At 43.0% G+C, this 25560-nt stretch overlaps 1 protein-coding gene across 5 annotated transcripts in view; it reads right to left on the bottom strand.

The window, feature by feature from the left end:
* The window catches only part of ARMC9 (armadillo repeat containing 9), a 142056-nt gene extending 117273 nt beyond the window's left edge, over positions 1-24783 (bottom strand). For 2 of the 5 annotated variants that reach the window (XM_045517458.2, XM_074364476.1), the window contains exons 1-7: positions 24626-24783; positions 18795-18882; positions 17268-17393; positions 13826-13996; positions 12254-12409; positions 8717-8809; positions 5574-5598 (exon numbers count right to left, since the gene is read on the bottom strand). In XM_045517458.2, the coding sequence (XP_045373414.2) occupies positions 5574-5598; positions 8717-8809; positions 12254-12409; positions 13826-13996; positions 17268-17393; positions 18795-18845 (622 nt within the window). In that variant the 5' untranslated portion in view covers positions 18846-18882; positions 24626-24783. The remainder of the gene's footprint in view (positions 1-5573; positions 5599-8716; positions 8810-12253; positions 12410-13825; positions 13997-17267; positions 17394-18794; positions 18883-24625) is intronic. The other 3 variants (XM_045517456.2, XM_074364475.1, XM_045517457.2) reach the window with 2 other exon arrangements.
* Between the last annotated feature and the right edge of the window lie 777 nt (positions 24784-25560).

Here is a 25560-nt window from a genome sequence, read left to right as displayed (position 1 = left end):
ATGGGGAAGGAGTCATTACCTTCTTCCTACACTAAGTATTATTTAAGCTTTTTCATACGTACAAAACTCAAAATTACATAAACAAGAACTTTTCCAAGGATGAAAATTACACAGATAATACACAGTCCCATGTTATGGTAATAAATATTGGAGAGTGTCTGTGTGAACTTTCTCAACAGGTACCAAGTGGCAGGTGAATGAAATACCAAAACCCATTAGGTGGGTCAACTGCCTTTCCAAATCATCAGTGTTGATGTCACCAAAGTGGTCCCTCTTGAAAGGAGCCTGCGCACATGTACAAAAAACATCCTTCCCCTCAGAAACTCATTGCACAATTAACTAACTGCAAGGGACTATTTGTGGAACTTTTGCCTTGGGAACCCAGAATTCATGTTTATGACAATTTCAAAGTATGGTGGTATACCTGAGGGAAAGGAGGCCTAACTGCCAACAGTCTACAGGAAAGAGTAAAGTAGGCAACTGGGCTGAAACGTTCATAACCATTTCAGATACACCATTTAGCAAAAAACAGCCTGCTATCCAGAGATGTCACCTTGCAGACACCTTAACTGGCTACAAACAGGATGTGACCATTACTGTAAGCTTTTTGGGTTACAGCTCAATACATCAACTTTATTTCTTAGCATTAAACAGAACTTTGACTCCTTTTTCCTTGTCAAAAGTTTTATGAGACAAGGACAACTAAGCCAAGATGCCTTGCCACACAAGATCTCAACTTTCAATGGAGATGTCTTATTCCATGTTATTTTAGTGAAACTGTCATAGTCATGCCAGCGAAATGTATTGAGACTCTTCATGTTTCAAAGCCACTGACATAATTTGTGCAAAAGTCAAAAGAACTGCATCCCAGGTTTTAAACAAAAGATATATACAACTAAAAGAATGCCAGTTAAGGTCACAGAAAGTTTTCCTATAATTCCACCATGAAATGAAACAATAACAAAAGTGATGGAGATCTTCCCTACAGTCAAGCAGGCAAGGTTTCTCTTGTTAACATTTCTACTTCATCTAGATGCATTGCTTTTTTTTTTTTTAAGAGCAGATGAGATTTAATTTTAGAGACCCCTTGGCTGCTCAAGATGATACATTTTAAAATATGGAATTTTTTTCTAACCTAATATAAAAAACTAAAATCAATCATTCTATTCTTACAATATCATGGACTCTTTTAAATTTGTATTCAGATATATATTGGCTCTTTGCTATTTTGCTAGCTCACAAATACTGAATGAAGAAAGTTAAGACTTGTAACTTGGAATATAGGTCATCATTTTCAAAAATACTATTTACAGCTCTGGACTCTAGAAAAATAATCAGTTTTACTTATGGTTTCCTTTGCTGTGCAGAAGCTTGTAAGTTTCATTAGGTCCCATTTGTTTATTCTTGCTTTTATTTCTTCTAGGAGAAAATTTTTGAAATGTATGTCAGATAATGTTTTGCCTATGTTTTCCTCTAGGAGGTTTATTGTATCTTGTCTTATGTTTAATCCATTTTGATCCATTTTGAGTTGATTTTTATATATGGTGTAAGGGAGTGTTCTAGCCTCATTGTTTTACATGCTGCTGTCCAGTTTTCCCAACACCATTTGCTGAAGAGACTGTCTTTATTCCATTGTATATTCTTGCCTCCTTTGTTGAAGATTAGTTGAACAAAAGTTTGTGGGTTCATTTCTGGGCTCTCTATTCTGTTCCATTGGTCTATATGTCTGTTTTTGTACCAATACCATGCTGTCTTGATGACTGTAGCTCTATAGTATTGTCCGAAGTCTGGGAGAGTTATTCCTCCAGCCTCTTTCTTTCTCTTCAGTAATGCTTTGGCAATTCTAGGTCTTTGATGGTTCCATATAAATTTTATTATGATTTGTTCTAGTTCTGTGAAGTATGTCCTGGGTAATTTGATAGGGATTGCATTAAATCTGTAGATTGCCTTGGGCAGTGTGACCATTTTAACAATATTGATTCTTCCAATCCAAGAGCATGGGATATCTTTCTATTTTTTAAAGTCTTCTTTAATTTCCTTCATCAATGGTTTATAGTTTTCTGTATATAATTCTTTCACCTCCTTGGTTAGATTTATTCCCAGATATTTTATTACTTTGGGTGCTATTTTAAAGGGGTGGTATATTTATACAATGGAATACTACTCAGCCATAAAACCCAACAACATAACGCCATTTGCAGCAACATGGATGCTCCTGGAGAATGTCATTCTAAGTGAAGTAAGCCAGAAAGAGAAAGAAAAATACCGTATGAGATCGCTCATATGTGGAATCTAAAAAAAACAAAAACAAAAACAAACAAACAAAAACAAAGCATAAATACAGAACAGAAATAGACTCATAGACAGAGAATACAGGCTTGTGGTTGCCAGGGGGGTGGAGGGTGGGAAGGGATAGACTGGGATTTCAAAATTGTAGAATAGATAAACAAGATTACACTGTATAGCACAGGGAAATATACACAAAATGTTGGTAGCTCACAGAGAAAAAAATGTGACAATGAGTGTGTATATATCCATGTATGACTGAAAAATTGTGCTGAACACTGGAATTTGACACAACATTGTAAAATGATTATAAATCAATAAAAATGTTAAAAATAAATAAAATAAAAATACTTAAAAAAAAGAAAAATAATCAGGTGCCCATTTTCTGAAGGGGCCAAATCAATTAATACCAGAAATGCTAAAAGATATTATTTCTATATCCTTTTTAGAAGGCTAGGTGAAAATAACAATTCAATATGCTATAATGCCAATCTAAGTTTTTATTCTAAACACCATTTTTTTATATAATTTCTTTTAAGGGACTCTTCCACTCCAAGCACTCACTTTTCTTGCCTTCTTCAAAAGTTTATGGAGGGTGGGTGGGGCAAGTATAGCTCATTGGTAAAGCACGTGCCTAGTACCCACAAGTCCTGGGTTTGATTCCCAGTACTCCCATTAAAAAAAAAAAAAGCTCATGGAACTCTCACTTTATCTATGAAACCTGCCCCTTCCTATTAAGACACATAATGATATTACCCAATCATTCAAATTAAGAAACAATACCTGGCTCTGAAATTAAATTAAATTGGGGGCTTGTTTGTGCCTTGTGGTCATCATGGCCTTAGCTGAGGGAGGAAGGGACAAACTGATGACAACGAGCTATCGTGACACCATGCCTGGGCCCAAGCCTCTGGTCCAAGTGCCCTGTGGTGCTAATCTCAGATCTCCACGGCAATACTGCATTTGGGGGTTTATTCCGCCACAGACACACACTGTGCCTGCCAGACTCAATTCCACAGACATTCAGCTTGGCTATCTCAGAAAATTCATTAAAATCGAACCCAAAGAAGGCTTGAAAACCCTGGTCTCCTTGCTGAAATACCAAATGAAGGAGCTGTAGGAAAACACAGACTCTTCTATTTGCACTCCCCTCCTTGTTTATTTTGTCTGCAAAATTGGGCCACTTATCAGAGAGATAGCTGGTTCCCAGAAAAAAGCTATCCTCAAAAACTGCAGGGTATGCTAGGGTGACAGGAGCTGGCAGAAACTCTAGAATCTAGAAGTTTCTCACCACTTTCCCACCCCCAATGCCTAGGAGTCCAAAGGTCAAATCTGAACAAGGACTAAACAGATTCAGTCAAGAATTAAGGCAGTTCTCTGGGACCCAAAGGATGCAGGTGGGGTGGTGGTTTTAAAATATGACTGCGAAGCCTTTGACACTCCTTCCCGCGGAGAGGTGGAATGTAACAATTCTCCTTCCTGCGAATGTGGGCTGCCCTTAGGAGCTCACTACTCATGAGGAGAATGCAGCAGAAATGACACTGAGGTATTTCAGAGACTGGGTTAGAGAAGGTGACACAGCTTCCACCAGTTCCCTCTGGGGACACTGACCCTGGGTGGGAACCCAGCCACCAGGCCCCGAGGAAGCCAGGCCACACGGAGAGTCTGGCACAGGTGTTCCAGCCCAGGGCCTCTGCTGAGAGCCCCGCCGACAGCCAGCTTCAGCCAGCAGACCTGTGCACGAGGGTGAGGAAGCCTGGGAGAGGGCTCTACCCGCTTCTGTCTACACCTGGGAGCCACCCAAGGGAGGGCTGCCCAACTGAGCCCACAACTCCCAAATGATAAAAAGAAGAAACGGACATTGTTGTTTTATGCCACTAAGTCTGAGGTGGTTTGCTAGGCAGCAAGGGAAACAGAAATAGTGAGGCAAGGGAGCGTTTCCAGGAGTTTCAGGGCAAGGCCCAAGTGACCAGCCCAACTGAAGAACTGTGGCGAGGGAACCGGCCCAGGCCCCCAGCCCAGGCCCGGAGCTGCACTAACCCAGAGGAAGCGGGCCTGAGTCGCTACAGAGACACCCGGGGGGCCTGGTCCTCGGGTGTAACCATGCTGGGGGCAGAGCCACCTTGGGGAGCTCACGGCTGTGGCCTGTGACCCTCCAAGTGTTCCACATTGACCCCAAGAGGCCAAAAGTATACCCTGCTGCCCCACCGTGTTCAGGCATGGACCCAGGGACTGATTCCTGAGACCTGCGGCTCCTCCATGAAGGGCCCCTCCGAGCTACAGGAGGGGGCAGCCCAGGACGAGCAGCATGTCTCAAGCTGCCGGGCTGGAGATACCAAGGCTACAAAGGGCGACAGCAAACATGCAGACTCTGTCATCTGAAGCTACTGAGGCCCTCGTGGGTATCAAATCTGAAGCACTGCTCATCTGTCAGCTCCCTGGAAAGCAAAGAGCTAAATAATTCACTTATGCTTCTTTTCTTTAGAAAACTTCAACTCTCTAAAAGGAAACAGAAAAACAATAGCAGGAAGTTTTGAAATCCTCTCTACCGTGATTCTGCAGTGAGAAGGGCAATCGTGCTATTTTATGTAGTAAAACTCCACCTGCTGGGAATTGAGGATGTTGCCCTCGACACCTATCAAAGACGTGAAGCGCATCACACACCCTTTTCCAACATAATAATTTAAGTAGTTTTCATAATGTTGCATCAAAGACAAAACTCTGGCAAAGAACCCCCACAGAGGCCACCATTTTCACGTTATCTAAAGTTTTTCTCACCTTTCTGAAAAACGAACAGTTCTTGGTAAAAATTACTAATGGTAGAAAGCCATCATTTTATGCTAAAAACTGAAGACTGGATTCCTCCTTTGAATGTGAAAACTGGAAATGCTTTAGTTCTTAAGTGGGTAGTCCATACGGCTACTGGGATAAGACCCCGTTAGACTAGTTCAAGGAAAAGTGGGAGAGACTAAAGTTAACTCACTCCCCGTCCACGCGGCACTGTGTCTTCTCACTGTGCTGGGCGGCTCCCTCCCTCGGGCATACTGCTTGGATTCCCTGTGCTTCTCTGTGTCTTAGTTACCCCACGTGCAAAACGAAGCTCACAATACCAGCCTCCCTGAAAAGTGGGCCTCCAGGAATGGCGATAAAAATGACTGCAAAGTACTTCATAAATATTTAGACTGTTAAAGCCCGCGTTTGCCAAGTCTGTGGAATTCTCTCCATCTCATTGCTTAGAACTTGAGGTAGCAAAGCTGCTACTAAGAAATTTAATCTGGATGATTTACCTTTGTTGCTGTGTCCATTCTCCTTCTGAGATGGAAAGAAGTTCAGGAAAACAGGCTTTCAGGAGACAGAGCTCAGAGCACCGCACATTGTGTCGGTCAATCTGAGAAAGAGCCTCTGAGGTAGAAAAGAGAAACCTCAGGACAGGGAAGGGTGCCTCTTAGTGTTGCTATAAGCAGCTAAGACAGCTACTGACTGCTCAGCCCTTGAATGACTCCCTCCTCTCTCCTAAGTTACTGCTCTGTGCGGCCAACAACCCCCTAACTGGTCTCCTTACCCGCTTCAAAAAGCCCCCTCGCAGCAACCAAAATGTTTGACTAGAAATGCAAATCTGAATTCATACCCTTTAACTCTGTAATTTCAATGCTGAAGCTTTAGCCTGAGGAAATGTGGACCGGGATGAAACCAGCACAGCGCAGCAGCGAAGACGGCAGACCTGGAGCCAGCCTGCCTGGGTGTGCGTCTCAGCTCCTACACGTCTGGTCGCATGACTGAAAGCAAAGTATTTCCCTGTTTTATTTAGATTTTCTTAAATTTTTTTTGGTAACAGCTTTATTGAGCTTTAATTCACATGTTATGTAATTCACCCACTGAAAGTATACATTTCAGTGGTTTTCAGCACTTTCACAGAGTTGTGTAACCATCACTACAATCAGCTGCAGAACATTTTCATCACCCAAGAAAAGAAACCCTTTGCCCCTCAGCAGTCACCCCCACTTCTGCCACCCTCCCAGCCCTAGGCAACACTAATCTACTATCTTTAGAGACTTCCCTCTTCTGGATCTTTCACACAAATGGAATCACACAATACGCAGCCTTTGGAGTCTGGCTTCCTTCATTTAGCGTAATGTTTTCAAGATTCATCCATCTTGTAGCACAGATCAGTAACTCGTTCACTTTTATTGCCAAATAATATTCCATTGTATGGCTATACCACATATTGTTTATCCACTCCTCAGCTGATGGACATTTGGGTTGTTTGCCCTTTTTGGCTATTCTGAATAATGCTGCTGCGAACATTCACATACGAGGCGTTGTGTAGACATATGAGCATGCAGCTAGGAGGGGAATTGCTGGGTCATGTGATAATTCTATGTATAAACTTTTGAGGAAATAACCTATTTTTGAAGAATATTTAATGATATGAAGAAATGCTCTATTTGATAAAAATACTTTAAAATACATACACCTGCAAGTATCTATCTTTGTTTACTGTAAACGTTACATACTTTGGGATGTATGTACGCATACAAATGTATTGCTGTGCTCTCCAGATTTTCTAGAAGGAATATGATCAATTTCATAATCAGGAATTTTAAAAGTGATTTTTTTTTAAAAAATACAAACATGACCACATTATTCTGCTCCTTAAAAAGCTTTAAGGCTCGTCAGTACTTACCTCATAGGAATCTTTATGCCCTGGGCCCTGCCTAGTCTCTGACTTTCTCTCTCTCAATCCTTCTGCTCTAGAGTACTGTAATTCTTTGTGGTTTCCCAAACATACTGGCTCAGTGCTTTTGCACGAGCTGGACCTCCCATTCTTCATTCTGTCTGCCTCACAGACACCCATTTTCCCATTCAAAAATCCAACTTGGATAAGACAACTATGTCTTGGCCTTTTCTCTTTTAATATATTTTTTAATTTTTTTATTGTATCTTTTCTTTGTATCCCTAATTCCTAGCACAATATTCAACCTAATATATGTGTTGAACTGAACTCCAAATATTTCCACATAACAAAAGAAAGGAATAATGTTTATAGTTACAGGCTATATTTCAGTGTATCTGTTTCAAAGCATGTTGAACAGGATAAAAGATGACAAGCATTTGCAAACTATAATACTAACAGCTAACGGTTATCAAGCACTCTGTGTCAGACTATTTTAAGCAAGTAAATTTTTTATGTATTAACTCAATCCTCATATCTTTCCTATGAGGTGGGTGTTATTATTAACATAACTAATATGATCTACAATGTAAGTAATTTTTTTTAGAATTCTTATGTACTGGTACCCATTACCTTTAAGGAGAAATGTTTTTTATAAGAACATTAAAATAATCATAAGCCAGGTTGGAAAAGTCCTAGTTTCACTGAAATCTGTCATTTTATATGGAACTCTAAGAAGGAAAAGAATTGGATATGCAAACATAATGGTACATGGCCAGAGGGAAGTATTTGAACAAAATCTTAAGGATATAAAAACAGAGAGGAGAGCTAGCTGTATTCCGTCAGACTGGGGACAGTCTCAAGGCGAGGCTAAGGAGCTGCATATAGGCAACAGGGAACCCCTGAGGCTTAGGAACCTGACACAGGAGTATCACAAAATCCCAGGGACAAAAAGGCTCAATGAGGAAAAGTCCTGTGCTTCAGAGTTAGAAAGGAAGCAGAAAGTGTTATGCAGCAAAGTGCATAAATTTTTTATTAAATGAAACAAAACAAACATCAACTTTACAATTCAAAATGCTATATTCTTGTTACGAAATAACTTTTGATACGTTCTTGTTCAGAATGAAAGGAGACCAGCATCCTTAAAGACTAACAAGCTTTGGGAAATCAGCCTCCCCCAGGCAGGGTGATCCATTCCATTCTTCCTTGGACAGGCTCCATTTACACCTGTGGCCTGATTAGTGTCCCCTTTTTACTCTCAAAAGTGCCCCTATTTAAACTGGATTGTGATGATGGCTGCACAACTCTATGCATTTGCTAAAAATCATTGAATAATACACTTACAATGAGTAAATCTTATGGTGTATAAACTGTATCTCAATAGTTGTTTTTTAAAAGTCCCAATTTGAATGACAAGTTATATATATGACTTGATCCATATGCCATGGCCTCAAGGCCTTAAAAGTGACTGACATCTGTGGAGGGACAATTCTTCCAAAGAGTTCTTTTCCAAGACAGACATTTTTTTCCCCTACTAAGACAGCTTTAAGGCCAGTGATGTGAAAATAAGACCCTAGCCAAGTCTCAGAGACCCAATGCCATAGAAGCCAACCACTTACAGGCCTTGACACATGCTCCCATTAAAGCTTCATCCACCTCTAAGCACGAAAACAACATTGCCATCACTTAGCCCGATTTGAGTCCATCTAAGCCAGCGTGCGACACCATATGTGGTCCCTACTTGCTTCAAAAGGATACATATAATGTTAAAAGCTTTGGCGTGCTACTGGCTTTAAAAATTAAAGCCAGAAACTTTTCCAACTTCAGCTTTAATTCTGGAATCCAAGAATCCTGAGGGGGGAAAAAAAAGACAATTAGAACATTAAATGCCAACAACATCGTCAAGTTGTGGCCTTTAGGGTAAAAGAACTCTGCCACAGTTACTGAAATCAGAAGAAAGATGTCTTGCCAATGGTGTGATGCTATAAAAAAAAACCAAAAAACAGGTTTTAGGACATTTGACCGATTCATTTATAGAAGATTCAAGAGCCCACAGGAGGAGGAGAGAATTGAGTACTTTCATAAACAGGGAAAAAATAACCCTGCCCGTGATTTGAACATTTCATGTGTTTTAAACACAAGCATGACAAGTAACCTTATTAGGTTGAATACCAGAATAATTGAGTACAGTTCAGTCATACGTGGCACTGGCAGGCATACAATTATCACTGAGTTCCTAAAAATCTCCAAAAGAAAGGGACTTATTTCCATAAACCTCATCTGGATAAAGAAAACAGAAAGAAGTTGTTATCTACCTCAAATATGCCATCTGGTCAAGAATTATGATATACTTTTAGTTTGGTCTGTCCCTTAAAAATAGTTTATTTACCTCAAATCATGCTCATTGATAAGAAAAAAACAATGATTTAAACAGTAAAAGAGTAAGTGTCACAAGCAATGGTTTCTCTCAGGACAATGCTCCTTATAGTCTTCAAACAAAAATATCTACCACCCAAACCAAGAAGTTCCCCTAAAAAGGAAGCTATAGCACTAAAAGTTCATGTCCACTGACCTCTCAGATCCTGCCCCATCTCCCCTCATACCTCCCCATCCGCCCCCACTTCTCTACGGCTCCAATCCTCATCCACACCTCCACCCAATCAGCCTATCCAGTGCATTATTTGACTTTTTGGGAAAAATACTGCCAGATAAGCAGAGAAGTCTCCCATTTTTAAAAGATTTTGTAATTCCCTGACACAACATGATAAGTTTATTTATAATGTGTCTGTTACTGGTTGAACTGTGTTCCCTAAAAAGATATGTTGAAGTCCTAATCACCTTGGAATCTGAGGTCACTGGGAACGGGGGTGTTGTGGTTGTGATCAGTTAAGATGAGGCTGGATTAAAGTAAGCTCTTAATCCAATATGACTTGTGTCCTTATAAGAAGGATATTTAGACACAGACACAAAGAGAAGATGGTCATGTAAAGACAGGGCAGAGATCTGGAATTAAGCAGCCACAAGCCAAGGGACACCTGAGGCTGGAAGAGGCAAGGAAGGCTCCTCCCCTAGAGGCTTCGTAGGGAGCAGGGCCCTACAGACACCCTGATGTCTGACCTCCAGCCTCCCACACTGTGAGACGATAAACCTTCGTTGTTTTAAACCACCCAGTCTGTGATCCTTTGTTGCGGCAGCTGCAGGAAACTAACATAGTGCGCTCCAGCCAAAGGCTCTCTCTGCTCGACCAGACAGAAAACAACCTCTGCTCAGTACCACTAGGTTGGCCAACATAAACCAAGACTTAAAAACAAAACAACCTAAAACATTTGCATGCCCCTAGACACACGATCGTGAGATTATACAATCTTAAAGGCCAGAGGAAAAAAGGTAGATCAGCTACAAAGGAACAGCAAGTAGTCTGATGGCCAACTTCAAAGCAGCAACGATGGGAGGTAGGAGACGAGATAACAACACCTTACGTCCCAAAAGAAAATAATCGTAACTCTAGTGCTCCAAACTGTTTCTGAGAAAGCAACCGATGTTTTCACACAGACAAGAACTAAAGGAAGAGATCCTCAGCTAAAGGAGATTTTAAAGGAACGTACCTGAGGTAGAGGAGAAAATGATCCCAGATGGAAGGCCCTCAACGCTGGCAAGATGGAATAGGAAGCAGAAATACTGGCAAATCTAAGGGTGAACCTATATATATACTGAGTGCATAAAATAACAAAACTTTCTAATTCATGGGGTTGAAATATATAATCAAAATATTTGACAATAATAGCACATAAATTGGGAAGGGGATGAATGAGGTTAATGCATTCTAAGGTCTTTACAATGGTCAGGAAGAGAGTAAAGATACTAACTTAAGATTTTATTATGTATACACACTAAAGTATCTGTGATGACCATTAAAAACATATATTTAGAGAGCAGCAAAAGGAAAAAAATGAAATAAATGACCTTCCATGAGTACTGATGACCTCTAAACTCATGGTCTCTGAAGAACCTGAACTCTGCCTTGGAGCCCAGACCGGAGTGCCCATGGGCCTGCGGGCTGAGCGGGACCCTCCCCGACTCTGCCAGCTCCGCCTGACCTTGACCCACGCTGCAGCCACACCGCCCCGTTGTAATTCTCCTACACAGATGCCCTGGCTGTGAGAAAATCTAACACCCCATTTCAAGTTTCATCTTCTTCCTAATTATTTGATATTTTCAGCCTTCTAGAAGAAGGCGGTAAAACCAAATTTGGACTGACAGAAAAATTAGCACAGTCTTCAGCTTGCTACTCTATACCAAGCCGGCTCTGATGGAATCCGTCAGCTCCCTGACCTTCCGTTTAACAGTTACTATTCAGGAGGGATGAAATCTGTTTTGCTGAATCACAGCAGAAACTCAGAAGGGCTGGGTTTGGAGGAAGAACTGCACCAGTTGTTCAATGGCAGGGGAGTAAGCGCCACACAAATTCCTGGAAACTGAGATCTTTAGACAAAGTATCTAATTACATCAAAATGTCTGTCTCTAAATACATTTCAATAAGCCTCTGGGTGGGACATATTAATTTTAACAAGTCAACAAAAATTACTCTAATAGATAAATATTGTAAATAAATGTTATGGTAAAATGTCAACTAAAATGAAGTATAACAATTAAAAGAGCTAGAGAGAAGTTGCCAGATGGAAATAATATAGTGCACAATCAGGGAGGCAGATACACACCAAGTAAGTGAGAATTTTAACACAAGTCTAAATATACATGGCCAGGGGGAGGGCAGAGCTCAGTGGTAGAGCACATGCTTAGCACACACGAGGTCCTGGGTTCAATCCCTGGTACCTTAGCTAAAAATAAATAAATAAACAAACCTAATTACCTCCCCCTCAAAAAATTTTTTTTTATAGATTAAAAAAAAAATGTCAAAATATACATGACCAGCAACTGTGTAAAATAACCTAGTTTTTCTTTTCAGGCTCCTTGTAATTATAATTGAATAAAGTACATTGTAATTGAATAAACTATCATTTCAATACTACAAAAGTATACACAGAATAATTTAAGAGGTTAGCATATTTTAAAGTATTTATGTCAGTCTGTGTTAACAAGTCTTGGCACACCCAAAAAATCATTTTATGGTACAAGAAAAGTCTGTTACAGCAAATTATCTATACACTCTTTTAAAATATAACATAAGCAAATTTTAGAGTTTTTTAGAGCATCATTCAGAAACCACCAGCATGTACAAAGTGAAACTGCAAAGCTGTCCAGGTTCTGATACAAGATTCAGAGGCTGTCACTTACCTGGAAGAGTTCTTTAAATGAGGGGTGCACCATAGGGTTGGGAACAAAAGGAAGTGCATAGAAAGGGAGAAATTCTGTGGTCTCGCTCAGTGCTGCCCCTTTGGTCTCCAGATAGGTTTTGAAATAGGAAATCCTTTCATCCAGTTCCTCTTTGTCCTACAAGGAAGGGAGGGTGCTTGTCTGAGATCTCCTGTTTGATGCCATTTCACCCCTTCACCCCCTCCTCTCTCTGCGGCTCCTTCAGTTCCAGAACATTGCTGGCATCCTCCCACTCCGGCCCAGCCTGCGCAGTGTCTCCAGTCATCCTAATATCACCCCTGCCTTCATCCCTTCATGAAACTGTCAGGAGTATCAGAGAGCTAGATATATCGTGAGTTCAAATGCTGCCTTTATGCTCTATCATTACCATTTTCTCATATCCTTAAAATTCTTCCCACTCATCATTTTTAATGGCAGAACAAAACCTCATCTTGTGGGTCCATCGTCATTTATTTAACCAATGCCCCCATTATTAGCTATGTACACTGTTTTCATACTTCAGATATTATAAACACTTGTCTGCCTTCCCATGCATGATTCCCTTACAAGAAGTTTTTAGAGGTGAAAAGCATTTTGAAACAGAAGTTTCCATATCATTATTGCTTTCCTTTACTCAGCTAACTAAGAACTGATCTTGCCTGCTTCCCTGCTTCCACATGGAATCCCAGGTCCCCAGCAGGGTTTCCATTTCCTCTCGGGCCTCAGTGAGTGGGTCCTCCCTGGCCCCACCAGTCACGTCCCTCACCACCTCACACTCACGCCATCACACTGCATCTCACTTCACCTGCATCTTGAAGCACCTCCCTAGCCACTGGACTTTAAACATTTATTGATTTTTTTTTCAATCTTACAGCAAAATGGAAAAATTAGCAAAAAAATAAAAATAAATACAAAGAAAATGAAAATCTCCTTTGCTGGCACCCACGAGTACCATCCAAACAAACAGCCTTCCAAGAATGGCCCCCACAATGTACTGTAAAGCTGCTCCCTCCACGCTGACCCCTCCTATGGCCCCCTGACATTTTAATAAGTTAACACAGGCCCTGGCCCTGGGGGCAGTAGTCAGTGCGTGGAGAAGCCACACAACAATGCACATGGTTCACAGAAGCTAAATTCAACCCATCACCCAAATGAGCTTTCACAAACAAGCATACTATTTTCCCCCTGTTGAAGCTTATATTTATCTTTTAATATATGGTTGAAAATGTGGTCTAAATATTTGTTCTTTTAGATATGCATGTATATATTTTAAGTTGCCAAATAAACTTTATTTTGCTGAGCTTTCAAAAATCTGAGGTACTCAGGAAAATGCAGCTTTCATTACAGAAATGATTAACTTTCTGTATAAATTAGAAAATAAACTGCTGGGAATGAGATAGAAAATCACTCATCAAAACATAAGATGCCTACTCCTTAGAAGTAATATGGTAAATTGGCCACAAAACTAAATTAATGCCCACTTGCAAAACACAACAGCTAACATTCTCATCTAACACACCATTTGGACCAACCCACACCACATGGTGAACCTACAGGTCTCCCTGCGGAGTGTTTCAGAAGATAAATGGCAAAATGGATGTGAAGATAGAATTCCAACTTCTGGGCGAGGGAGTCACCATCTCGGATGGAACTGGGCACGTGCTCCTCCCACAAATCGAAGAACATCTTCTGGTCTCCACTGTCAAATGCAGCAAGGAGGTCCCTCTGGGGAGAAGACATCACACTGAACCCCAGTCATAAGGGATGCCCCTTCTCCCAACACCCCAAATTCTCACACCCTCCCAGCACCTTGGAAACCCCATATACTCCATCGTGTCAGGGTGAGGAGAACTGGGTCTCCTTTTCAGAGGGAAGAGAGAGGAAAACAGAGCCCCAGCAGGCTTCAAACTGCTTAGGCTGAGAATCCTGCAAACTGATCCTGGTTTTCCAGCCCTTTGCAACATCAGAGCTGAGCATTCTAAAGAACAGATGCAACACAAGGTCTCTGAAATGGAAGGAACCAGGCATAGGCCAAAGATTTGAGCACACGAATACACTGAAGTCACCCTTTGGACTTGCTGACTCTCGACCCACAACGGATGAAAAAAGGCCAGACCCAGAGCCCAGCCAGATCTCAGAACAAACCACACACCTATGGACCCACTGACGGCCCGGCTGCCCAGTCCCCGCGTGGCCAGGAGCTCAACCACATGGAGCGCAGTCTGTCCCAGGCCAGGGAGGTGGGCGCTGCCACCTGCCCACTGTGGCCAGAAGCACGTCTGGTGCAGAGGGCGCCGTGGGAAGCAACCACAGACCCAACAAACCCACACAGTGACTGCCCGGGCCCTCCAGGTCCAGAAACAAAGAGGCACAGGCTGGAGATGGAGGAGGGAGCACAGGCCTGGCACCAGCCCGACCTCGGAGCGCGCGAGTCTGGCTCCGCGGGGCAGAGGCAGCTTCCCGAGCCACCATGCAGCAGTGGAAATAGAGAATTTTGGAGAAAAGAGGTGGCAATCATCATGCCGCTTGTCTCACAAGAAGAATGATAACTGACCCATCACAAATACCTGCCGCATAAATCTGCAGATCAGAGTTTAAGGCAGAATTGAAAGAACTTCCTGATAGTTCAAAACAATGTGACTCACGTGGTTCTCCTTTTTGTATCAAATGCTCAATATACTCAGACCTACATTTTTTGCTCAATTGCAAAAGCTTTTCTCAGACTGGATTTTCTGTAGAATCACCAATTTCTCCAACCAGCATCACAATTATTTACCACCATTATTTGGTCATTGTTCTTTTATGGTTTTTTTTTTAAGTTTTTACACTTTTTCTGTAAAATTGTTTCTTTTTTTAAAGTTACATATTCTATTTGCTTTTAATCAAGCTTTTTAACATTATAAAATGAGAGTGTATAGAGAACAATGTTACAGTGTTTGGTTATCCTTAAGTCAAAGACATTTTCTGGTAAAGAACTTTCAAATGTGGATATTATAAAAAATGTTCTCTGTGTCATATGACAGGGAACAACTGTCTCTGAATACTGTCTTACTCTAGAAGGTACTGGCATACATTTCAAAGAGACTCAGAATTTTTCAGAATAAGCCCTACAGTGGTAATAAATAAGCCCGCCTCAAAATCGGCCTCTTTCTGTTCCTCAGCCGTGGAAACAGGGAAGGACAGCAGGTCAACAACTGTGGGCAGGACGGGGCCGAAACAAAGCACAAGCCATCACGGACCTCCAGGAGAATTTGGGGAGCCTAGTCAAAGGATCCTCTTTCCTTGCTACTGGCTGATGCTAAGGTGAAGGGGACTCTCCCAAGGGCTGTGCGGCTGGGGCCTGGCCCCGCTCAGGCTCACCTCTGAGCTCCGAGCAAACCTGAGAGGTGCAGTGACCACGTGAATGGGGAGCGCAGACTCTCATGGGTACTTTACAGCTTGGAGTCAAGGTATTTTCTTAACATGGCTTGACAAAGTCTACACGTCAAATGGCCCATCCACAGTTTATTTGTTTATTCTAAACTCTACATCTGTAGACCTAGGGTCACAAATCTTTGCTGTGTCATCATAAGCCCAATCTGTGAATTGTATTCTGTACCTGGAAACGGTCCCTGTGTTTAAAATAGTATCTACACATAAAGCAATCCGGTGTTACAACTCATAGGGTCACAAAATATTAACTTCTCGAATGTAAGCCATGATCACAGCCAGAATGACCAAGATCAAAAAATTTACACACCAATAATAATCACCTGTAAACACACAGACACATACACACAAACACACACACACACACTCACACATTCTTACAGAACTGTGCTTAGTGAAACTCTCCCTTTGCTGAGTGTCACTGACACTTAGCAAATGTTGCTAAACCACTGCTCCAGGTATTTTTGTTTGGGAAATCTATAATGATGGAGCATAGCTGTTTACCGAATGAGCAGGAAAGACCTGCTTATGACAATCATAAAGTTTCAGGGTCTCTCCAGTTAAGAACAGCCTCTGTTTCCATGCCTAATAAAGATTATATTCTTGTTTCATGTTCTGGAATGTTTGCTTTGGGGTTGGGAGGAACCATCAGGCTGCCCTTCGACAGGGGAGTCTGTGTCTGAAGTGGCGGCAGCTCAGCATCTGAGTGCCTGAGGGCCGGAGGGACGCTGGGCAGAGCGCACAGCCCCACTCGAGCTCCGCAGGCCACTTCGACGGTGCCCCTGCTCAGCGGTACCCTGTGCCAGGCCCCTGGGGAGTCAGGGGTCAGGAGCAGACAGGCGGTGGCTATGGCCTGACCTACAGCCACTCAGTGGAACTCTCAAATCAAGTCTCATATTTTTCCTGGAAGTATGTACATTGAAACAAATAAATTTATTAAAGTAATAAAATGCAAAGCTGAAGTATGGTGTTTCGGGAAATGGGATGTTCTCCTGTCACTGGACATGTTCAAGGTGAACCAATGGTTGGAATAAGGACTTTTAAGGTCCTTTCTAACCCTGAGATTTGAGGACCATATAATATCTGCCCTCTGCAGCTCACTGCAAGGGGCTCACGGCTGCTCAGGCCTTCCTTTGACAGGATGCTGCCTTGCATACAACTCTTGCTCCCTGGCCCCTCCAACCACCCCAAATTAGAATGCAAGCACCATGCGGGCAGAGGTTGGTTTGGTTTTGTTCACCACTGTGTCCCCAGGACCTAGAATGACTAACCTAAAACTTCCCAGGTTGGGAACCACATTTTTCTCAGTTTCTAAGCATTGCGTGGTTTCCTCTTTTTCTTCTTCCCAAGAAATGTATGTGAAAGATCTTATGTTCCACCCATTTCCTAGGCAGGGTACAGAGATTTGAAGCTGACATTACTAATTTATCCATAAACATCTGCACAGTCTAACCATCACTCTGCCCAGGTCCCCTGAAACGATTCCACCATTCTCTTACGGCAGCATTTTTTTACAAGTTGGGAACATCTTGATTATCTACAGAAATCAAAAAAAGTAAAATATTACCTGGATTATCAATGATTTGGAGTCCCTTAAGGAGCCACATGCTGACTTAGATAATGGTTTTCCTTTTATTTTGCATTCTTTTGAAAATGTTTTCAAGGTATCTTCAAATTCAGCAAAATCCAAATACTATTTAAAAAAGAGCATAAGTATACATATATTTCTCTGTTTTAACATCAACAAAGTAACTATCTTTGGTGTAACTGTACCAGCTCAAAATGTTATCACAAACTTATAATGGGGTTAATGAACTCTCATCTTTGGGAGAAGTAACTTGGGGTCCAGCTTAGAATTTACTTATCAATATATACACTAAAAGCCTAGAAAGACAGTATCATAAAAAACATTTATTTACAGAAAATATATTTGTTTTCAAAAGGAACATGTGGGTTGTATGATTCATTATATTCGTGGAAAATAAGAAGGTACGTGCAGCAGTTTGAAAAAGGCAAAAGTGATCGGCAGAAGGCCTGCTGGCTTAGGTCTAGTAGGTCTCTGGGAATTTGTTACTTGAAACAGAGGGATTAGAAATAATGCCTGTCCCTGAGAACAACAGGTAAGTGCTTAAAGATGGGCAAGGTCATCAGCGATCTTCAAGCCTGCACTAAGGACCACCAGCAGTTGTGAAATGCCCCACCTTGCGTTGTTGACATCCAGTGCTCCGCACTTCTCCGCCCCCTTCTCAGGTTGTGTCAGTCACACCTTTCTGTTTCCACCTCCTCTAATTATGCCTATCTCCCCAGGCTCTCTCCACAACCCCCTGCTGTGACAGCTTGGAAAATTTATTCCTGGTCACGCCAAATTCCAAAGGTGCATTCCCAGGCGGGTGCCTCATCCTGGTTCCAGTGCCAGGACTCAGTGTCTAATGGACAGTCCAATCACACAGTAAAACAGCAGCAACCATTTCTTTAGCAGCAGCTGTGTGCTGGCCCCCTGCTAAAGCAGTAGAGGATACCAGCAGCAGAGCACAAGGCTTGGGTCCCACCCTTGAAAAGCCTTCAGTGCAGGACACCAAAATGCCCGTGAATAGGTAACAAGTTAAACAGGTGATGCGGCCACTCCTCGAGGCAGGTCTCAGGAAGACATTCATACTACATTACTGTTGACAGATAGAACAATGTGTGTGGTATCATCGCTTTTGGTAAAACAAACTACAGTCATGTGGATATATCTTGAATATTTGTAGAAAAAAGTCTGAAAAGATAACACACTAAACCATTAACAGTGGTCACTGCAGGGGTAGAGCAGGGAAATTCACTATTTCTATTTCTACACTTTTCAAATCTTTTATCACAAACATATGTTGCTTTTATAACTTTCTTTGAAGGAGTCCTGCAAAGCAGCTTAAGATTTCGGTTGAGCTATGAAAACAAAATATAAATACATGGAAAACTATAAAATGGAAAAAGATAGATGTATTGTAACGACAGAAACATTACAAGGCACTGTAGAATTTGTTGTGTTGTAAAATACAAGCTTTACAAGTTTTCAAGATCCCTTTTTCTGTGACCTGTATTTTGTAAAACATACCTCTTTCACGAGTCCAAGTAATTCCGATTCGTGAGCCAGAATATCCTCCATACTGAACTGTTACTATTAATTCTCACAGCAAAAATCTCTACAAGGCAAAAACATAAGACAAAGGCTTTCATTTCAACCATCTGTATAATCACAAAAAGATCCTGTGGCGGGCAGAATAATGGCCCCCAAAGCTGTCCATGGCTGAATCCCCAGAACCTGTCAATGTGTTAGGTTGATGGCAAGGGGCGATTAAGGCTGCAGGTGGAATTAAGGTTGCTAATCAGCTGACTTTAAAACAGGAACAGTAGCCTGGATTATCTGGTGGGCCCAGTGTAATCCTTATCAGGGAAAGGGGGAAGCAAGAAGGTCAACGTCAGTGTGATGCAGTGGAAGAAAGACTCGACCAGGCGTCGCTGACCTTAAAGAGAGAGGAAGAGCCAGCAACCAAGGGATGCAGGCAGCTTCTAGAAGCTGGAAAAGGCAATAAATGGATTCTCCTTTGGAGCATCCAGAGAGAAACAAGCCCTGCCAACACCCTGACTTTAGTCCAGTGCAACCCATTTCAGACTTCTGACCTCCAGAACTGTAAGGTAAGAAATCTGTGCTGTTTTTAAGCCACTAAGTTCACGGTAGTATATTACAACAGCATTAGGAAACACAGTGGCTAAAGTCAAAAGGAATTCTCTCTTCTACGACAATTGCTTAAAATGAATGTGGATTGGAGGATGGTGTAAATGTCAAGGATCGCTGGTGAGAATGTGGAAGATTATTTTTATTTTTCAGTTTTCTAATATGCAAACATGTAGTAGGTGTAATTCAAATAGTCAAGACCACAGTGCATTTAGAACAAAATAGAGTTTAATGATAAGGTCAATCCATTTACTTTAAGAAAGGATCTGCACTAGAATTAATGTGATGTAAATGAACACAGAGTCACCAATCCCTCACTCTGCTTCCAAGTAAAAAACATTAAACATTCACAAAAGAGATCAGATACTGCTTACTTAAAAGAAATCTTCAATGTCTCGCAAAGACCACAATCATTCAGCCTATGGTATTGGGAGAGGAGGTGGTGTGCATTTGCACGCATGTTATCCACACCCAGGAGATGGATTCCACGAGGAAGACACGTGTTCACTTGGCATCCTAGAGCCTGGCACACCATAGGTGTTCAAATATACTTACTGAACAAATGGAAATAATTTCAGATATGGAGGAAACAAAGCAAAGAAGGAGACAGAGAGTGGAGGAGAGGGTTCTTGGGTCATTTTAGATCAGGTCTTCATAGAAGGCCTCCCTGGGAATGGGACATTTGAGCAGAGATGTGAGAAAGCGAGCACTTCCCAGATCTGGGGAGGAGGGACGCGTGAGTGCTGAGCACTCATGGGGGCTGCGGGTGCAGCTCCAGGAGGAGAGCAGGCAGTGAGTGAGGTGCCAGCGCCAAGTCAGTAGGTCTGTGTAGCTAAGGGGCTAGGAAGGCAGGAGAGAGCGCTGAGGAGGGGACCGACCCACCCTGACTTACGGCGTGTATTGAGTACTGTGTCTGCCTGTGTGTGTACCGAGAAGAGGCTGCAGGACCATGGACGGAAACAGGGACACCAGCAGTGATGAGGGAAGTTGGAACCAGCGAAAGCAATCTTGTGAACTGTTCTGACTCCAGGTGTAAAAGGCAGAGGTGGTCAACTGCCAAGGAACAGGGTATGGAATGTGAGGGGACAAGGTGAAGGGGGACACTTGGGGCCTGAGCAGTTGGGGGAACAGTGTGCCACTTGCTGAACTGGGGAAAATTAGGGAGGAACAGTCTGAGAGTTAAATTAAGAGTTCTCTTTTGGCCATAAATCTGCGATGCATCTTAGACATTCAAGTTGGGGTGCTGAAGAGGCTGGTGGAGTAAAGGAATAAGTGGGAGCTGGAGAGAAGCATTTGGAAGTTATCAGCATGAAGAGCACATTTCAGAAGATGAGCATCCTAAACAGATGTGACCTCCTCGGGAGGAAGTGTAGCCAGGAGAGGAGGGCAGGCCCAGGCTGAGCCCTGGGGCACTCAGCACTGAGGGGTATGGAGAGGGCAGCAGCAGATGGGAGACCAAGCAAGATCAGAGACCTATCAGCGAGACACAACCAGGACACTGTGACATCCTGGAAGCCCAGTGAAGGTGCTTCCCGTGTCTACTGTGTCTGTGTGGTCAAGGAAGACGAAGGCAGAAGAACTAATCCCTGGATTTGGGAACATGGAGTGTGACAGTGACCTTGATAAGAGTGGTAAGGACATGAACCTGACTGAAAAGGGTTAAAAAGAGAGAAAGAGAAGTAAAGGAGAGTCAAAAAGGAGAGGAGAGATGGTGTGGTGGCTGGAAAGAGATGGGAGGTTTTTAAGACTTTTAAGGAAGCTCCATACTGTTTTCCATAGTCACTGCACCAATTTACATTCACACCAACAGCTACCATATGATCCAGCAATCCCACTCCTGGGTGTATATTCAGAGAAAGCTCTAATTTGAAGATACATGCACCCCAATGTTCACAGCAGCATTATTTACTATAGCCAAGACACGGAAGCAAACTAAGTGTCTGTCAACAGGTGAATGGGTAAAGATGTGATATATATATATGTATATATATATTTATATATAATGGAATATTATATAACTATATATGTAGTGGAATATTACTGAGCCATAAAAAGAATGAAATTTGCAGCAACATGGATGGACCTAGAGACTATCATAGTAAGTGAAGTGAGTCAGAAACACAAACATTATATGATATCACATATATGGAATCTAAAACTAATACAAATGTATTTATTTACAAAACTGAAACAGACTCACAGACATTGAAAACAAACTTATGGTTACCAAAGGGAAAGGGGGGGATGGAGGGATAATTAGCAGTATGGGATTAACAGATACACACGACTATATATAAAATAGATAAACAATGAGGATTTACTGTATGGCATAGGGAACTATACTCAATGTCTTATAATAACCTATAATGGAAAAGAATCTGAAAAAAAAAAAGACTATATATATAACTGAATCACTTTACTAGACACCTGAAATCAACACAATATTGTAAATCAACTATACTTCAATAAAAAATAAAAATAAAAAATAAAAAGGAAGACATTTCAGCAGCGTGCTTGTAAGTTGATAGGAATGACCCAGTTAGAGGAGGAAAAATGGATGATACAGAAGAGAGAGGAAACGGTTAAAGAAGCAATGTCCTTGATGCAGCCAGTGTCCAGTGAAGCCCAGGCCTTAGACAGGGGCAGGGACAGAGGGATGGCAGAGGATATGGGTACTGACCAAAGAAATGGACAGGTTTGGTGATGAGAGGTGAAACAAGAAACAGGGTCATCAGCTGAGAGTAAGAGGCATGTTGGTATTTTGATGAGAACGGAAAGTGGGAACCAAATCAACTATGCATACATGGCAGGGTTTCCAGTACTGACAGTCTGCTTGAGATATGGACTCTAATCCCAAACAGAACCAGTCTGCACCATTTTGCAGTTTTCTCCAGCCACTTTCAGCTGTCTGAGTTAGGTTAACCAGGGTGAGGTTTTTCCAGGAGAGGTGAAAGAGAAAACAAGTGTAATAGGGATGGAGCACTGAAGCCAAGCTACGTGAAGGATGGCGGGAGGAAGGGTGCATAAGGGGGTTACCAGGCAGTGAAAACGTAACGGGGTCACAGACCTGCCTCAGAGGCACACTACAGTGAGCTTGAAAGATAAAAGGTGGTGGTGTAAGTGGGATAAATACTTGAAATCAAGATTTTAAAAGTAGTGCAGTAATAAAAAGTTCATGACCGCAGAAGTGGGTGGATGAGGAGGATGGAGGAAAAAGGTGCCTATGAGTAAAGGAGGATGAAGAAACCTGTGCGGCCAGGATGTTGAAACCTCTCAAAATGAAGCAGAGGAGGTGTAGAGGTAGACACCGTAGTCTTCAAGGGAAAAAACCATGGGAAAGCCCACAGCGTGTACTTCAAAGGAAGGGGGCAGTGATTGGGAAGCAGCAGTGAGGAGCAGGGAGGACACCAACCCCGCCTGCACTTCCAGGCCTGCCAGATACAAGGTGTGAGGAGAAAGACTGCTATCGTCTGGGGCCATCCACCTCTCCAGCCTTCCTCTGGACCAACCACCACTCCCATTCCTGGCTGGCTCCCTTCTAGCACTTCCCCACTTCTTAAGCTCCAAGAATAGTGAATGCCCAGCCACTACCCTTACAAAATGCTCTTTCACGATTCTAAGCCCTCTGATGTACTCTTCTTCAACTTGTGGACAAACTTGACTCATCATACTTAGAGCTTGACCTCCTTCAGGAATTCTTCCAGGAACCCCTCTCCTTCCTTCCCCATCATGGCAATTCTCTCCCCTCTGGGGTACCTCTGTAATCTACATTTACTTCTATAGTTATACTTTTTACCCTCTTTATAAAGGCAGGGAGCTATATTTAAATTTTGTATCTCCAGAACCTAGCAGAGTGCCTGGCAGGCATGGTAAACACCCATGACATCTGACAAATAAATGAAGCCCAAGCAGAGAGAAAGGCATTTTTGAAAGCCCTGGAACAAGACAACTTTGTTGTTTTGAGAATTCAAGATCCTTCCAACCTCAGGGCCTTTGCACATACTGTTCTCTCTGCCTACAACGCTTTCCCCCTCTTTCTTCACCTGGCTAACCTCTGTGCTTCATAAGCATCACTTCCTCAGAGAAGTTCTTCATGACCATCATTTGAATAAGATTCTGCTACTATCATCTGTCAGTGAACATGAGCCATCATTGGGTATTCTATTACTCTGACATTCTTGGAAATACAGAATTTTCTGTAAATCTTTATATCATAGTAAGTTCATTTATTGAGGACTTATTGTATGCTAGGCAACATGCAAAATGCTTCACATTTAATTTTCACAATAAATCTGAAAGATGAATATGATTTATATTCTCCTTTCACAGATGAGGCAACTGAGGCTCAGGAAGGTTGAGATGCTCCCAATAACTCAACTAGTAAGTAACAAAGTAGAAATTTAAATCCAGATTGATATTAACCACTACACAGTATTACCTCAAAGCGTGGACCACCTGAATGAGAATCACCTGGGATGCTTGTGCAAATGAAAATTCCTAGCACCACTCTGATCTTACTGAACACAATGGCAAGCACAATGCCCAAAAATTGTTTTGAACAATCCCTCCGGATGACTTTTATGCAGTTGAGAACCACGGTTCTATGCAAAAACCAGAGAAAACTTCTTCAGTCACTCTTGAGGGTTGCAGTGGCAGCTTCTGGATTTCTATGTAACAGGGATTTAGGGCCTACAAGCTGGCTGAATTAAGGGTTAGACTATGGGATCTTTCGGGGAGACGAATTTGTATAGCAAGCGTCCCGCCTTTGCTTAGATTGGATCAAGTCTGGACTTAACCTGGGTGCCTGGGGAGAGGGGTTAGCTGATGTGGATAACGGAACATAAGGGATGGATATAAAAGCCCCAGGTCACCCTCTCAGACGCCACAGCTGGACGATTTGGGCCCCCCTCCAAGTTTGGCTCACTGCAGCAAAGATCAGGGACTACTTGTGGGAAGCAGCTGGGCCTGTCCCTGGGATGTCCAGGCTGCCGCCCCGGGCGCACGCCAGAGGAAGAGCTCAGGGCAGCAGGCGAGAAGTGGGGGCATCCGGCAGAGGCTGCCGAGTTGGCGCGTCGGGATAGTCCTCTGGGGAGGGGGCTCAGCAGAATCTCAACCCTTTGCTCCTCGCCGTCACTGACCCATCACTGCTCATCCCCGTTTGGAGACCGCGGGCTCAGGGATGGCCCGGCCGCGTCCGGGGACACGCTTACCTTCTGCTTAGCCGCGGGCACACGCGCCTACCCGGCCCGGTCGCCACTTCTCCAGCCGTCGCCCCGGCAACCGCCGCCGCCGCCAGCCTGGCATCACGTGGAGAAGCGCAGCCAATCACAGGACGCGACCGGAGCGGAGCATCCTGGGTCGAAAGGCGGAGCCTAGGGAGCTCCGCCCCGAAGCTTCCAGGCGGCGGAAGTGAAGTAGGGCTAGTGTCGCAGGGTCTCCCATTTCGTGGTCACGTCTTCCGTCCTTTACCCCACGACTTCCCATTCGTTCATTTCCGCAAGTATTGCTCCTGTAGTTGTGCCTGGCTCTTGGGATGAGACCGAGCAGGCTCAACCCGTAAACTCTAGGAGCTCATTGTACCACAGGGAAAACAAAACCGGCAAGAGATTACAGCAAAGTGTGTTGGGGCTGCGGTCAGGGGCGGGGAGGAGGGGGAGGCGTCGTTATTCTCATTTTATAGGAGCGACCCAGGGCCACCTTAGAACCGAGAATGTCACCCAATGTCACCTGCCTTAAACCTCCAGGCACCAGGGTTCCACCCCTTTACAGGGATTTTAGAGAAACTTTTTCCCACATGAAATGTAGGTTTTTAAAAACAAAACAGAAGTACAGATCCTCCCTCTCCTTGCACGTGGTGTCTCTGAACTGAAGTTCACCAGCACTGAATGAGCACCTGCGAGTCACCCAACTCTGGGCTGGAGGCTGAGAAGATGGCTAGAGATGGAGGAAATCCCTCCCCTCCAGGCACTGAGTCCCAAATCTCCATGTTTCCATCTTCATGCTTCCAGGAAGGTGGAGACCAACAAAGACAGAGACAGGGACAAGGGCATGGAGAAGGTAGGTGAGCTTGCCTTTGAAGAAGCCCTAAGATGATCTGTGGCCATCACCACAGACCCCAGCCCTGCCAGTGCTCTTTTGAGATCAC

Source organism: Camelus bactrianus, chromosome 5 (genome assembly GCF_048773025.1).
Source record: "Camelus bactrianus isolate YW-2024 breed Bactrian camel chromosome 5, ASM4877302v1, whole genome shotgun sequence".
NCBI lineage: Eukaryota > Metazoa > Chordata > Mammalia > Artiodactyla > Camelidae > Camelus > Camelus bactrianus.
This window is presented reverse-complemented; position numbering and strand designations above follow the sequence as displayed.